This window comes from Tympanuchus pallidicinctus, unplaced genomic scaffold (assembly GCF_026119805.1).
Source record: "Tympanuchus pallidicinctus isolate F22 unplaced genomic scaffold, pur_lepc_1.0 scaffold39, whole genome shotgun sequence".
In the NCBI taxonomy this organism is placed as follows: domain Eukaryota; kingdom Metazoa; phylum Chordata; class Aves; order Galliformes; family Phasianidae; genus Tympanuchus; species Tympanuchus pallidicinctus.
In genome coordinates, this window is record NW_026294757.1 from 1,054,634 (window position 1) to 1,068,108 (window position 13,475).

A 13,475-nucleotide genomic window follows, 5' to 3' on the forward strand; every position below is an offset into this window, starting at 1 on the left:
CTGAGCCCTCCCCCGCGAGATTTCAAGCGGTGAGAAGAGGAAAGGCGGAGGGTAGTGCGCGCGCGCACTGTCGTCTCGCGAGAGCTGCGAGAGAACTTTGCTCTGGCACGGGGAGTGGACGAAGCCCCGCCTCTTCCGTCCAGGCGGCTCTTTATCGAGGCACGCGCGCTCCGCCCCTCCCCGCCAATCGGCTTTCGGAAGGCGGTTCGGAGCGGGGGGGCGGGGCCTGAACGGAACGCTCCGCCTCTCCACCGCGACTCCCTTCCTCTCGCGAGACTCAGAAGTTCTCGCGAGAAGTGGGATCGTCGCGCGCTCGGAGCAGCCGCGGCCGGAGAGAGATGGCGGCTGGCGCCGCCGCCTGAGGCCGGAGCGGAGCGGCCCGGCCGCGGCTTTCCCGTTCCCTTTCCGTTTCTCCAGGCGATCCCGGCGCTGCGGCTCGGCCGCCGGCCGCCCCTCCCCTCCCCGCAGCATGAAGGCCGTGCCGGGAGGCGCTGAGGGTGAGTGCCGCCTAGCGGGGCGCGGCCGCTGTGTGGAGGCGCAGGGCGGGCCCGGCCCGGCAGGGGGGTTTCCTCCCGTCACGGTGTGCGAGGCTCTGCAGGGAGCGCTGAGCTGTGCGATGTCGCCGTGCCGGGACAGCCGGAGCTCACCGCACCAAACCGCCGCCGCCGTCGGTTGTGCCGGGCGCCCCGTCCTGCCGGCTGGGCCCGAAGCGACCTCCCACGGCCTCGTTTTGTGCCGGAGCTGAGAGAAGTGTCCAAAAGCGTTTAATAAACCTTTGGTTGTTTCTTGCTTGGATTTGATGAGGTCGGCATTAAGGCCGTGATATCTGTGTGTCAGTAAGCAAACCCTTCAGGTTCTGCAGATGAGGGCTTGCAGGGCCATTTGCTGTGGCAGTTCTGATGCTGCAGGCTCGTGTTTGTCTTGGAGCCAGAAATACCTGCGACAGTTTGTGCTGGTGGTGCTGTCTGCTGTTTGCAGTTTGGTCAAATGCAACTATAGAAAAAATCCTTGGCAAAAAGGGGGGAAAAGCATTGAATTGTAATGCTACTGAAATTCACGTTCCCTTGTGTACGCATTGCCAGAAAAATGAACTCTTTCCCTACGGGACTTTTGTATTTGATCCATCCAACACCAGAGTTTTACCCTGTGTCCCCTTTCATCACCTTCCATAACAGTGGAACTTTCTAAAGTATACCAGAATGAGTTTGTAGAGCCCCACGCCGTGTAGATGGGAATCTGTGGGGCATGGCAAACATTTGTAAAGGCTGAGTGGGTCCCGGGTTGGTAGGGCTGTGCTGTCAGCTCACATTCTCTTTTTTCTGTGTTTTCCTTGCGGTTTGTCTGACAGAGGCAGAGAAGCTGAATAAGATGAGCACTCTCTTAGAAAGACTTCATGCAAAGTACAACCAGAACAGGCCTTGGACAGAAACCATGAAGCTGGTCCGTCAAGTCATGGTGAGAAGCGCTGGGCTCTGAGCAGGAGGGCTCTGCAGTTTCCTTTTCAGTGATGTTCAGAACTCAGTGTTAGCTCAGTCAGGTGTGGCTTTGAAATACTGGCCGTGGTGAGGGTAGAAAAGAGCGGGAGGCAGGGCAGAGCATCATCAAAGGCTGCTGTGCGTACTGTGGTGTTAAAAGTTAACCTCTATTTCTCTGGCTGCTCTCATACAACTCCTAGCTTGTACTGATGAAGTTGTTATGGTCTGGTCTTTCACGTGAGCAAGTTGCTTTAAAAAAAAAAATCAATTCCAGACCTGCTTTTGTTACCCGCTGCCAATGTGGAGATGATTCTGGTAGAGGAATCAAAATGAGGATGTAATTTGGGGATCTAATCCGCCTTTAATTACCTGAATGAATCTCACTCGGCTGAAGGAAAATTGCGGCAATTTTCTCTCGTGGAGTGAAACTTTGAAAGACTGTTTTTTTCTTTCTGATGTAGGAAAAGCGAGTTGTGATGAACTCTGGGGGGCACCAACACCTGGTGAGCTGTTTGGAGACCTTGCAAAAAGCACTGAAAGGTTGGTACGTCCTGTGCCTGCGCTTAGGAAATGCTTCACAGTGATACTCAGTGAAATGCTCTACCTTAGAGCAACCTGCAAGGTTGCTGCTGGCACAGCTCGCTGTGCTCGTGGTGCTCACAGTTACAGAGCCTGCTTGTCTCTTGTGTGTCGTTACCAGTGAGGTTTGCCTGTGTTGTTGTCATTCTTATTGCCCATGCCTGAATTCCACTTGTAGATGAAAACCCGCTGTCTCTCATTTCTTCTGAGAATGTTTGTTTTTCTCTATGCGAAATGATTCTGCTTGTTTTCTGAGTGTGGAGTGGGCATGAGTAAGGAGTGGAGATTGCTTTTGATGCTGATACATCACTGCTGGAGAGCTGTTCAGTCTCAGTAAGGCTCATTTTTGCTTTCTTTGTCCAGTGTCTTCTCTGCCTGCCATGACAGATCGCTTGGAGTCCATAGCCAGACAAAACGGGTAAGGCTTCTCCTTTGTTGTACAGCAGAGGCCTCTCCTATCTGTACATCATAACCTCACTGCTGGTTTGGCTGTTTCTCGTGTGCATCTCATGGCAATTTTTGTTTTGTTTTGTATGTAAGCCTCGGATCTCACCTCAGTGCAAATGGCACTGAATGTTACATCACTTCAGACATGTTCTATGTGGAAGTCCAGTTAGATCCTACAGGGCTGCTGTGTGATGTCAAGGTGGCTCACCATGGAGAAAACCCTGTGGTACGTATTACTGAGAGAGACAAGAAAAACGCCTCTGTTTTTGGAACTGCTTCCTTTTTGCTTCCCTTTAGCTTGAGCAGAGAAAATGGATGATACTGAACATTCCACCAAACCTGATGTTGTACCTTTGCTGCTTGTTCTGCTGGAAGATCAGAGCTCCCATGGAGCGATCTGTTCCTGCGGTTTAATGTTTATTTGTGCAAGGACAGTTGTACTGATGGTCTTCTCTTTTTCTTTGAATAGCTTTACAACTGAAAAAATCCCTTGAGGAAGTTACAGGCGTGATTCTGAAAGTGTCATTTCTGGGGGAAGAATAGGGAAATTAATCTTACAAAGCTTAGAATGGAAAGTACTGAGGTGTGAATGTTGTGTTTAAGAAAATGTCTGTAAGAAAATGGCTTTACTTCCTTCCTCCATAGGGAGTTTGAGTTTGCAGTTTTCATTGATGTAGCTGCTCTTCTGAAATTGGACTGCTTGTAAAGTCTCTGTTATAAAATCATGGGCTTTCAGCCTTAGGCATCACAGCCCTCAAAAGTTTATTCCAAATTAGTGGTTTAAGAAGAAATAGCATTGCTGTCATCCTGCAGAACTAGAAACACAGCAGTGTAGTTGTGAACGTTTGGTTGCTTCTCATCACAAGCTGGTGCTCACAGATTTCCCTGTCCTGATATTTTACGGCTACTGTGCTGCACAAAGACTTAAACTGATGCATTTGACGTTGATATTGCTGTGTGTTCTTTCCTTTTCAGAGCTGTCCAGAACTGGTGCAACATCTGAGGTGAGCAACAAGAGCTGTTGCGTGTTCTGATTTTGATCTGATGCTGTTTTGTGCTTGCAAACACAAAACATTTCCTAACTGTTCTTTCCCCACAAAGTCTCTCCCCTTCTCCAGGAGGACTCCTGGCTTTGGTTCAGATGTTTCTCATCCTGGCTGCTGTGCATGATATCTTGCAGGTCACAGCACAGCATTCATCAGTCGTTAAAGCTGGATCATTTAAAGGACGCCACGCTTAGTTTTCACGTGGCAAGAATCTCTTCTGAAGTGACCTGCTGTTTGTGCTGATGTAACTTGTACAAACACAGCCTTACCTGCAACACATCTGAATAAATGTTACTTTTCTCCCTTTTCTTTTCAGGGAGAAAAATTTTGATGAATTTTCTAAGCATCTGAGGGGGCTTGTGAACCTGTATAAGTTGCCAGGAGACAAGTAAGTCTGGAACATGCAGTGCATTTCTTTACATCCACATGTGTAACAGTGAGCAAGCCTTCAAGCTTGTAGTTCTGTGTGTAACTTTTCACTGCTCCTGCTGTTCCTTCATGGTGCTGACTTCATCCCTGTGTCTTGCATGGGGCACAGTGCATGAGGAGTACTGAACTCACAGTGGGAATGCAAACTGAAAAGTTAACACTTCAGAATGCTTCACCTGGGCAAAGTGCTGCAGCTTCTCAGCCAGCACTCCTGCCAGTTCCATTTTTTTGTACAGTTCCTTTTAATTTTTGTGACTGTTTCTCCTTTTCCCTTATTTTATTCCCAGCAAACTCAAAACTAAAATGTACTTGGCTCTTCAGTCCTTGGAGCTAGATCTCTCCAAAATGGCAGGGATGTATTGGTAAGCACATTGCTACAACTTGCTGCTTGTTTGGTGGTGGTATTGCTGCGTCAGGGGGACTGGTAGTTAATCATGCTAGGCACTGTGTATCCATGTATCCACTACCAATGCCTATGTATTGTGACACTACTGCTAACAAGCACAGCACTGAAGTTTAAAAAGGCTGTGCTAGCAGAGGAGAGTGGTAAAGAGAGACTGAAACTATTGCTCATAGCTTTCTGGAATTTACCAGTATCCTTTTAACTACAGAATTCAACTGAAAAAAGTCTAGAAGACCAAAAAAATAGTTGTAGCTAGATGGATTAGTGATAATGATGTTTCACAGTCAAAAATGGAGCTGCATTTCCTCATCTTTTACTGCTGTGGAATCAGGAGATAAAGCATCTGTACTGTAGCAATAAGAAGTGGCTTCTGCTTTGCCTGTAGCTGTGTGAAGTTTGAGATAAGCAGCTGAGCAGTGTATATATTGAGTTAAGATCTTCAGGCTTCCATCAGCACGAGTTGTGGCTTCAGGTGTGGTTTTGGCTCACTACAAACTGGTGATGGCCTCTCTTGCAGGCAAGCCACCAACGCAAACCCACTGGACAAGATTCTCCATGGCAGTGTTGGCTATCTCACCCCGAGGAGCGGAGGTATCTTTGATTAACCTTAAAGAAGAAAGGAAAGGATGATTTTGTCCAGGGTTCCCTTTATTATCATCAATTCATGTTAATGATGAAAAATGCAACTCAGAGAGGGACGAGGTGGTGAAATATCTGTATGTCCCACGTGATCCAGAGTGCTGTTTCTCCTTTACCAAGCCATGCGTCGCAGCACTGTGGCAGTTGGCTGTGTTTGGTCTTTGGCAGCTCTTTCAAGGTGCTTTAGGAGCTCTGTGCAGCACGTGCTGAGTCACAGTGCTGTGTTATGTGCTTGCAGGGGTTAACAATGATTGGGTTCAGTTACATCATCCAGATGCTTTTTCATAAGCCTCTCTCCTTCAGGTCTCCTTATGAATCTCAAGTATTATGTCTCGCCCTATGATTTATTTGAAGATGGCACTGGAGCCCCTGTTATTTTGCATGAGAGCAATGGTAGGTCACTCGTCAAAGCCGCTGCAGGCTGCTCTGCCACGTGGAGAAAGTGATGCATTTCCACTTGGGATAATTCATAAAGCTTGCTTTGTTTTTTTCATCAGCTTCCTTTGTTCTTTGTCTCTTGCCTCGTCTCACAGTTCCTCGATCTTTGGGGATGAACGTGTCGGTGACAGTTGAGGGAACCATGGCGATGTACAAACTTCCCATTGCGCCGCTGATCATGGGTTCTCATCCAGTGGACAGCAAAGGGTGAGCAAAGGGCCTGGCCCCAGGCCTGTCTCAGTAGTCTTGTTCAGATGCGAATCCAACCTTCAGCCTTCTTTTGAAGTTAGGATGGGGAGATGAGTGCACGTAGCGTTTTTTGAAGCTGAGAGGTGTGTGTGTTTGGCACCTGGTGTACTTCTAAGGAGCGCCTTTTACTTTTTAAGGCAGTGTAACAGTCTGCTTGTGTTTGAGAAAAGAATGAATTGTGAGTCTGGCACTCGTAGCAGGAGCCAGAGTCATGCCCTGCATCTAATAAGACCTTGTGTTAACTCAATATTCCAGAACTCCATCTTTCTCATCAATCACCAGTGCCAACAGCGTGGATTTACCAGCTTGCTTCTTCTTGAAATTCCCACGTCCCATTCCGGTGTCCCGAGCTTTCATTCAGAAACTTCAGAGCTGCACAGGTGAGCTGCAGATCTGGGAGACAGATCCTGCCTGGGTTTTCATTAATAAATTGCTGCTGTTCTTTAAAGTGTGCCATAAAAGTTACTTAAGGTTTTGGGCTCTGTTTGCGGTAAGAACCCACTGGGCTTCCTTTCCTAGACAGCAGCTCCCCTTCACCTCTTTCCAGCTCCCAGGTGCTATTGTTCTTTGCCATTTTTTTCCAGGCATTCCGTTGTTTGACACAGCACCAACGTTTGTACCCCTGTATGAGCTGATCACACAGTTTGAGTTATCCAAGGAGGCCGATCCCATCCCTTTGAACCACAATATGCGCTTCTACGCAGTAAGTACGTTGTTACAGTCAGGGTGCTGTGCTTGTAGGTGAGCAGTGTGGGGGCTTTTGTTTGTTTCAGGTGTTCTTCAAGCAGGGTAAAGGAAGCTGGTACAGCGTTTATTCATAGTTAAAGGCTGTGCTGTTCAGTCATTAGAATTCTGGTACATTTTCTGCCAGAAAGGTGGTTTGGCATCACTTGATTCTGGAGACTGCACTTTCCTTCCTAGCTGTTTTATTGCCTTGCACTCAGTACTAGCTGGAATAAAGCACAAATTGTTTATCAGGCTCTTCCAGGACAGCAGCACTGTTACTTTCTGAACAAGGATGCTCCTCTCCCAGATGGAAGAAGCCTTCAAGGAACGTTGATCAGCAAAATCGCCTTCCAGCACCCCGGCCGGGTTCCTCTGATCCTCAATTTGATCAGACACCAAGTGGCATACAACACACTGATTGGCAGCTGTGTCAAGCGAACAGTTTTAAAGGAAGGTGGGTACAGCAACAAGTGGGATATACTGTGCAAAAAATAAAGAACCCTGGGCTTTTCCATTTCTTTTTCCCCTTTTTTGCTGAAGTGTAGTGAGCCAGCACTTCTGGTTAATCTCCTGTGTTCTCTGATTTAATAGTTCCTATGTCTTTCAGATTCTCCTGGGATCCTGCAGTTTGAAGTTTGTCCTCTCTCAGACTCCTGTTTTAGTGTATCTTTTCAGCATCCTGTGAATGACTCTCTGGTGTGTGGTAAGAGCATAATGTATTCCAGGGGAGGATGTCAGCCTTTTCTTCCACTGTAACCAGAGTTTTCATTTCTTCTAAATGCCTTCTCTCTTTCAGTGGTAATGGATGTGCAAGACTCTACTCATGTGAACTGTAAGCTATACAAAGGGCTATCTGATGCTCTGATCTGCACAGATGATTTCATTGCCAAAGTTGTTCAAAGGTAAGCTGGATATTTTTGTTCCGTCATTTGGTGTTGCTTTGGGTGCTGTCTGTAAGCCAACATACAGTAACTAGCAAATAGAGTTATATGTAAGTGTCTTTGATGGCATCACACCCAGTTTTTCATACTACAGAAAGCTCAACTTTGAGGGGCAGAACTGGCAGTGCAAAAACAGTCTCCAAAAGAAACCTAGCAGCAGCTAGAATCAGTGGCTGGTCAGCTAAAAATGAATAGTTTCCCAGTATTCCTATGTAGTGATCAGGACAATTGGTCTCTATCTGGAGCATTTTCCATAAGAGTGTCATTACATCCCCACCTCAGAGCAGTGAGATGTGGGATCGGAGGCTGGACCTGCTGCTCTCTTGTGCCCAAGAGCCTTATTGCTTGCCTTACGTGTGATGAAGTGGTTGAAACGAGCTCAGGAAGCATTGCTGTGAGGCAGCAGGGTAGATGCTGAGCCCTTTGTTTGTGTCCTGCAGATGTATGTCCATTCCTGTCACCATGAGAGCAATTCGTAGGAAAGCAGAAACGATTCAAGCAGATACGCCGGCCTTGTCCCTCATTGCAGAGACAGTAGAAGATATGGTGAAGAAAAACCTTCCCCCAGCCAGCAGCCCAGGGTATGGCATGACCACAGGCAGCAACCCAATGAGTGGTACCACCACCCCAACCAACACTTTTCCTGGGGGGCCCATCACCACTTTGTTTAACATGAGCATAAGCATGAAAGAGAGGCATGACTCGGTGGGCCACGGGGAGGACTTCAGCAAGGTGTCTCAGAACCCAATTCTCACTAGTTTGTTACAGATCACAGGGAATGTGGGGTCTGCCATTGGCTCGAGTCCTACCCCTCCCCATCACACACCACCACCGTTATCCTCACCAGCAGGCAACACCAAGAACCACCCCATGCTCATGAACCTCCTTAAAGAGAATCCTCCCCAGGATTTCTCCACTCTGTATGGGAGCAGCCCTCTTGAAAGGCAGAACTCTTCCTCTGGCTCTCCCAGAATGGAAGTGGGCCCTGGGGGGAGTAAGCAAAAGAAAAAAAAATCCCGCATGCCTGCCGACAAGCCCAAGCATCAGACTGAGGATGATTTCCAGAGGGAGCTTTTTTCAATGGACGTTGACTCCCAGAATCCCATTTTTGATGTCAACATGACTGCAGACACCCTGGACACCCCTCATATTACTCCAGCACCCAGTCAGTGCAGCACTCCTCCTACTACATACTCCCAGCCCATACCTCACTCGCAGCCCAGTATTCAGAGAATGGTTCGACTTTCTAGTTCAGACAGCATTGGAGCTGACGTTACTGATATCCTTTCGGACATAGCAGAGGAGGCTTCCAAGCTGCCCGCCACTAACGAGGACTGTCCAGCCATCGGTACTCCCGTGAGAGACTCCTCCAGTTCGGGGCATTCACAAAGTGCCCTCTTTGACCCAGATGTTTTTCAGACAAATAATAGCGAGAACCCCTACACGGATCCAGCAGACCTGATAGCAGATGCTGCTGTGAGCCCCAACAGTGATTCTTCAAACCATTTTTTTCCAGATGGGGTAGATTTCAATCCTGACTTGCTAAACAGTCAGAGCCAGAGTGGCTTTGCGGAGGAGTACTTTGACGAGAGCAGTCAGAGTGGGGACACGGATGATTTCAAGGGCTATGCGTCTCAGGCTCTGAGTACTTTGGGAGTACAAGTGTTGGGGGGCGACGGGGGGGATAATAAATTTAAGGGGAGCAACCCATCTGATACAGTAGATTTTAGCATCATAGCAGCTGCAAGCAAAGCGCTGGGGTCCTCTGACATCATGGAGCATCACAGCGGAGGTCAGAGCCCCTTACTGAACACAGGGGATTTAGGGAAAGAAAAGTCTCAGAAACGGGTAAAAGAAGGCAATGGTGCAGGAGGTAACATGGCAGGTTCTGGAATAGATGGGAAGCCGGGGAAGCGCAGCCGGACGCCCTCCAGTGACGGCAAAAGTAAAGAGAAACTTCCAAAGCGGAAGAAGCAGGAGACGGATGGGAAGTCTCCGTCCCACAGTTCGTCCAACAGGCCTTTCACACCGCCAGCAAGCACTGGTGGGTCCAAATCTCCTGGGAGTTCAGGCAGATCTCAGACTCCTCCCGGTGTTGCTACTCCTCCTATTCCAAAAATCACAATCCAGATCCCAAAAGGAACCGTGACTGTTGGCAAACCGTCTTCTCATGGCCAGTATACGAGTAGCGGCTCTGTCACCTCCTCCAGCAGCAAAAGCCATCATAGCCATTCCTCCTCCTCTTCCTCTTCTTCCTCTTCTTCAACCTCAGGCAAAATTAAAAGCAGTAAATCAGAAGGGTCTTCTGGCTCAAAGATGAGCAGCAGCCTCTACTCAAGCCAGGGTGGCTCCAGTTCAGGTCCGTCCAAGAGCTCAGTTCAGTCCGTGGGAAAACCCGGATCCTCCCCCATCACCAAACACGGCCTCAGCAGCGGCTCTGGAAGTACCAAGATGAAGCCTCAAGGAAAGCCATCATCACTTATGAACCCTTCCATGAGTAAACCAAACATCTCTCCATCTCATTCTAGACCCTCAGGAGGTTCTGACAAGCTCGCTTCTCCCATGAAGCCTGTTCCAGGCACTCCCCCGTCATCGAAAGCAAAGTCACCTATCAGTTCAGGTTCTGGAGGCTCTCATATGTCTGGGACCGGGTCGAGCTCGAGTATGAAATCGTCTTCAGGAATGGGATCCTCTGGGTCTATGTCACAGAAGCCGCCTCCGTCATCAAATTCTTCCACGGCATCTTCATCTTCCTTTTCATCCAGTGGGTCTTCTATGTCTTCATCTCAAAACCAGCATGGAAGTTCCAAAGGCAAGTCTCCTAGCAGAAATAAGAAGCCATCTCTGACTGCAGTCATAGACAAACTGAAACATGGGGTCGTCACTAGCGGGCCTGGTGGGGATGACCCAATGGATGGACAAATGGGGCCGAGTTCCAATCCCTCGAGCCATGCTATGTCCTCCAAACACAACATGTCTGGGGGCGAGTTCCAGGGCAAGCGAGAGAAGAGCGACAAAGAAAAATCTAAAGTCTCTGTTTCTGGAGGATCCGTTGACTCTTCCAAGAAGGCTTCAGATTCCAAAAATGTTGGAAGCACTGGAGTGGCCAAAATCATCATCAGCAAGCACGATGGTGGTTCTCCTAGTATTAAAGCCAAAGTAACTTTGCAGAAACCTGGGGAAGGAGGCGGGGATGGCTTGCGGCCTCAGATGGCTTCTTCCAAAAGCTACGGATCCCCTTTAATCAGTGGATCCACTCCAAAACACGAACGCTGCTCTCCCAGCCACAGTAAGTCACCAGCATACACTCCCCAAAACATAGACAGCGAGAGCGAGTCGGGCTCTTCCATAGCAGAGAAGTCCTATCAGAACAGCCCCAGCTCTGACGATGGCATCAGGCCGTTGCCTGAATACAGCTCAGAAAAGCATAAGAAGCACAAAAAAGAGAAGAAAAAAGTGAAAGACAAGGACCGGGACAGAGATCGGGATCGGGATAAAGACAGAGACAAGAAGAAATCTCACGGCATGAAGCCGGAGAGCTGGTCGAAGTCCCCCATCTCAGCCGACCAGCCCCTCTCCATGGCCAGCAGCGCCATCCTGTCGGCAGAGCGGCCGTCCCGGCCCAGCCCTGAGTTTCTGATTGGGGAAGAAGATGACGATCTGATGGATGTGGCTCTAATTGGCAATTAATCTTCTCAGTATCTTTGGAAGATGAGCTGCACGCGGGACCTGCAGGTTCTAGGGATGGAAGGGAAGGAACTGCTGGCTGCAAACCTGGCACGCTGACCTTTATGAGGTGTGCTAAGAGGAGAAAAGGTGTTTGCGAGGATCTCCAAAGACTACACAGAAAATGTGTGAGTGCCAGCAGCTCGTCCTGCGAGCCAGGTTCCTGGCTGTGGCCTTCATCCTATGGACACTTACACTCATCCTTAATTTATAAGTATTAATAGGCCCATCAGACTTAATGGGCGTGAAGCTAAGTGTGTGTGTAAGTGCGGGAGCAGACCTCAAAGTGGTGCAGCAGAGGCAGGCTGTTCTGGGGGGATCTGAGTTCCTCTGCCCCTCTTCCCACTCAAAGTTGCTTTTGCTTTTAGGAAGTTTTAAGCAAATTATTTTAGGGTACGTTTTCGGGCTGGGTTTTATTCCTTTTAAAAGGGTGGTTGGCAGGAAAAGAAGAAGTGCTTTTTAATTATTTCTCTGGCATTTCTTCACGCAGTGCCTGAACTTCATCTTCCTCTGGTGTGCGCCGCAGGATCAGGCTGTGTTCAGATGGACATCAGCGTTTTTATTCCAGGTCAAAGCGATGAAAGGTTGCTGTATGATTTGTCACCTCCCTTTCAATTTTAGCTGTTTATGTCCGTAGCTGAACGCACTGTGCTGCTCGTCTTCATGCGATCTTTGTTTTAATGGCATGACACAGAATCCAGAGTAGCTTGGATTTGGGTAGAGCCCATGGATTTGGAAAGCTCTGCACAGTGCAGCTTTGGTGATGGTGAAATTCTGGCGTGCGTTGGAACAAATCTGAGTTTATGAGGAGCTCCGCTGTCTTAATTGCAGTTTTGTCTCCTCGTAAACCAAGCAAACAGAATTTCCCCAGAACCCACTGAGCCGTGTTGGTAACGAGGGAGGCTGGGAGCCACGCGCATCTCAGCCCTGCAGCCGCTTCCGAGCTGTGCTTTATCTGCACCCAGTGCTTCCCTTCATGTTGGTGGAACGGCGGCTGTGTGTTCATGGCTAACAGGGGGTCTCAACCTCGGATGCTGAAGCGCTCAAGGTTCTCTGGCAGTGCACACATGCGCTCCCTCCTCTCTCTGGGAGGCGTTCGCCCAGCGCTGTGAGTCACTCACGCCTCGTGGTTGCATTTACATTGCTGGAAGAACAGACCCTAGCTGCTTCATCTGGGTGATGACTGCAGCAGGAGCAGCGGGTTCCCTAAATGATGGATTTTCCCCTTTTGGCTGGAATTAAGAGCGTGACTCAGGCATCCTCTGTGGTCTTCTCTTCTGGTCCCTAAAGGAAAAGAGACACAGGAGAGGGTTTTATTTTTAAAAGCAGTGAAATCGAATATGCTGAAGAAGAAACCAAGTGTTACGTGAACGCATCTTTTGAATTCTGTGCTGGACAGAATCGTGCTCCCATTGCATTTTGCCTGTGATTCCTGGAGGCCAGGATTCCACCCGTGGGAATGAGATCACGCTTCACCTTTGGGGATGGCATGTCAAGGATCTGCATTTCTCACAAACCACGGAGCTTTGCAGCTCTGCTGGCACCCTGACCCCAGCGATGTTCCAGGCAAGCAGTTTCTTTTTCTGGCTCATCCAAAGCCATAGCGAGGCAGATGCCTTTCAGTAGGGTGGCAATTGCTCAGTTGATTGTAGGGGTTTCCCACCTGTTCCTTCTGCCTTCAGCTTCATTCCCAGGCTCCTGTAGGATGCAGGAACCAAGAATTTCTCCGCTCCCAAACTGGAGAGCTGTCCCTGGTATTTTCCAACCACAGCTCCCCCCTCCCACCTTCCTGTGCTGAGATAAAAAGAAAGCAGTAATTAAACGTGGAGCCAATGACGTTGTCTTACACAGCGTCAGATTGGTGTGACTGAGGGCTGCCCTGAAGAGGATGTAAGGAATGCAGCACCAGGTGACTCTCTGGAGCCCCTGCTGCAGCCGCCGCCTCTGGAAGCGATGCCTTGAGTTCTGCCCCTCCATCTTTAAATCGTTCTGTTTTTAAAGCCCTTTGGTCCCTCCTGGGCTGCGTGGAGGTACAAGAAACGCTCTGAAAAGTCCAATCAGGGCTGGGGGTTCCACAGGACGGTTTGCTGGACTTGTTTGGAGTCATCGTTTACCACCCCGAAAAAGTTGAAAGCAAACAGCCTTCAGCTGCATCATCCCTGCAGCAATGCGTGTGAAAACAACGAGCTGAACGCCTTTCCTTCTCCGTTTGCCCAAGACCAAAGTTCAACGTTCAGAATTCATCTCCTGCGTCAGGTGGGCGCTGCGACACCCGCACAGACGCGGGGGGCAAAGCTCTGCCCTCGGCCCTGCTGCACTCAGTGACCCCCGGCTGTGGGCGAGGGAGGGGGGGAGCGGCGGGACCCGCGGCGCCGTG

General features: G+C 49.2%; 1 protein-coding gene across 1 annotated transcript; it reads left to right on the top strand.

Annotated features, from left to right (window-relative positions):
* Positions 1-288: 288 nt before the first annotated feature.
* On the top strand, positions 289-12,904 carry MED1 (mediator complex subunit 1). The gene is made up of 17 exons (XM_052700050.1): positions 289-497; positions 1,349-1,455; positions 1,937-2,015; positions 2,418-2,472; positions 2,595-2,727; positions 3,477-3,505; positions 3,864-3,935; positions 4,264-4,338; positions 4,897-4,970; positions 5,322-5,411; positions 5,552-5,663; positions 5,961-6,085; positions 6,290-6,408; positions 6,684-6,885; positions 7,039-7,134; positions 7,228-7,333; positions 7,813-12,904. The coding sequence occupies exons 1-17, from the start codon at positions 470-472 to the stop codon at positions 11,060-11,062; spliced, it is 4,752 nt and encodes a 1,583-aa protein (XP_052556010.1). The 5' UTR covers positions 289-469; the 3' UTR covers positions 11,063-12,904.
* Positions 12,905-13,475: the final 571 nt, after the last annotated feature.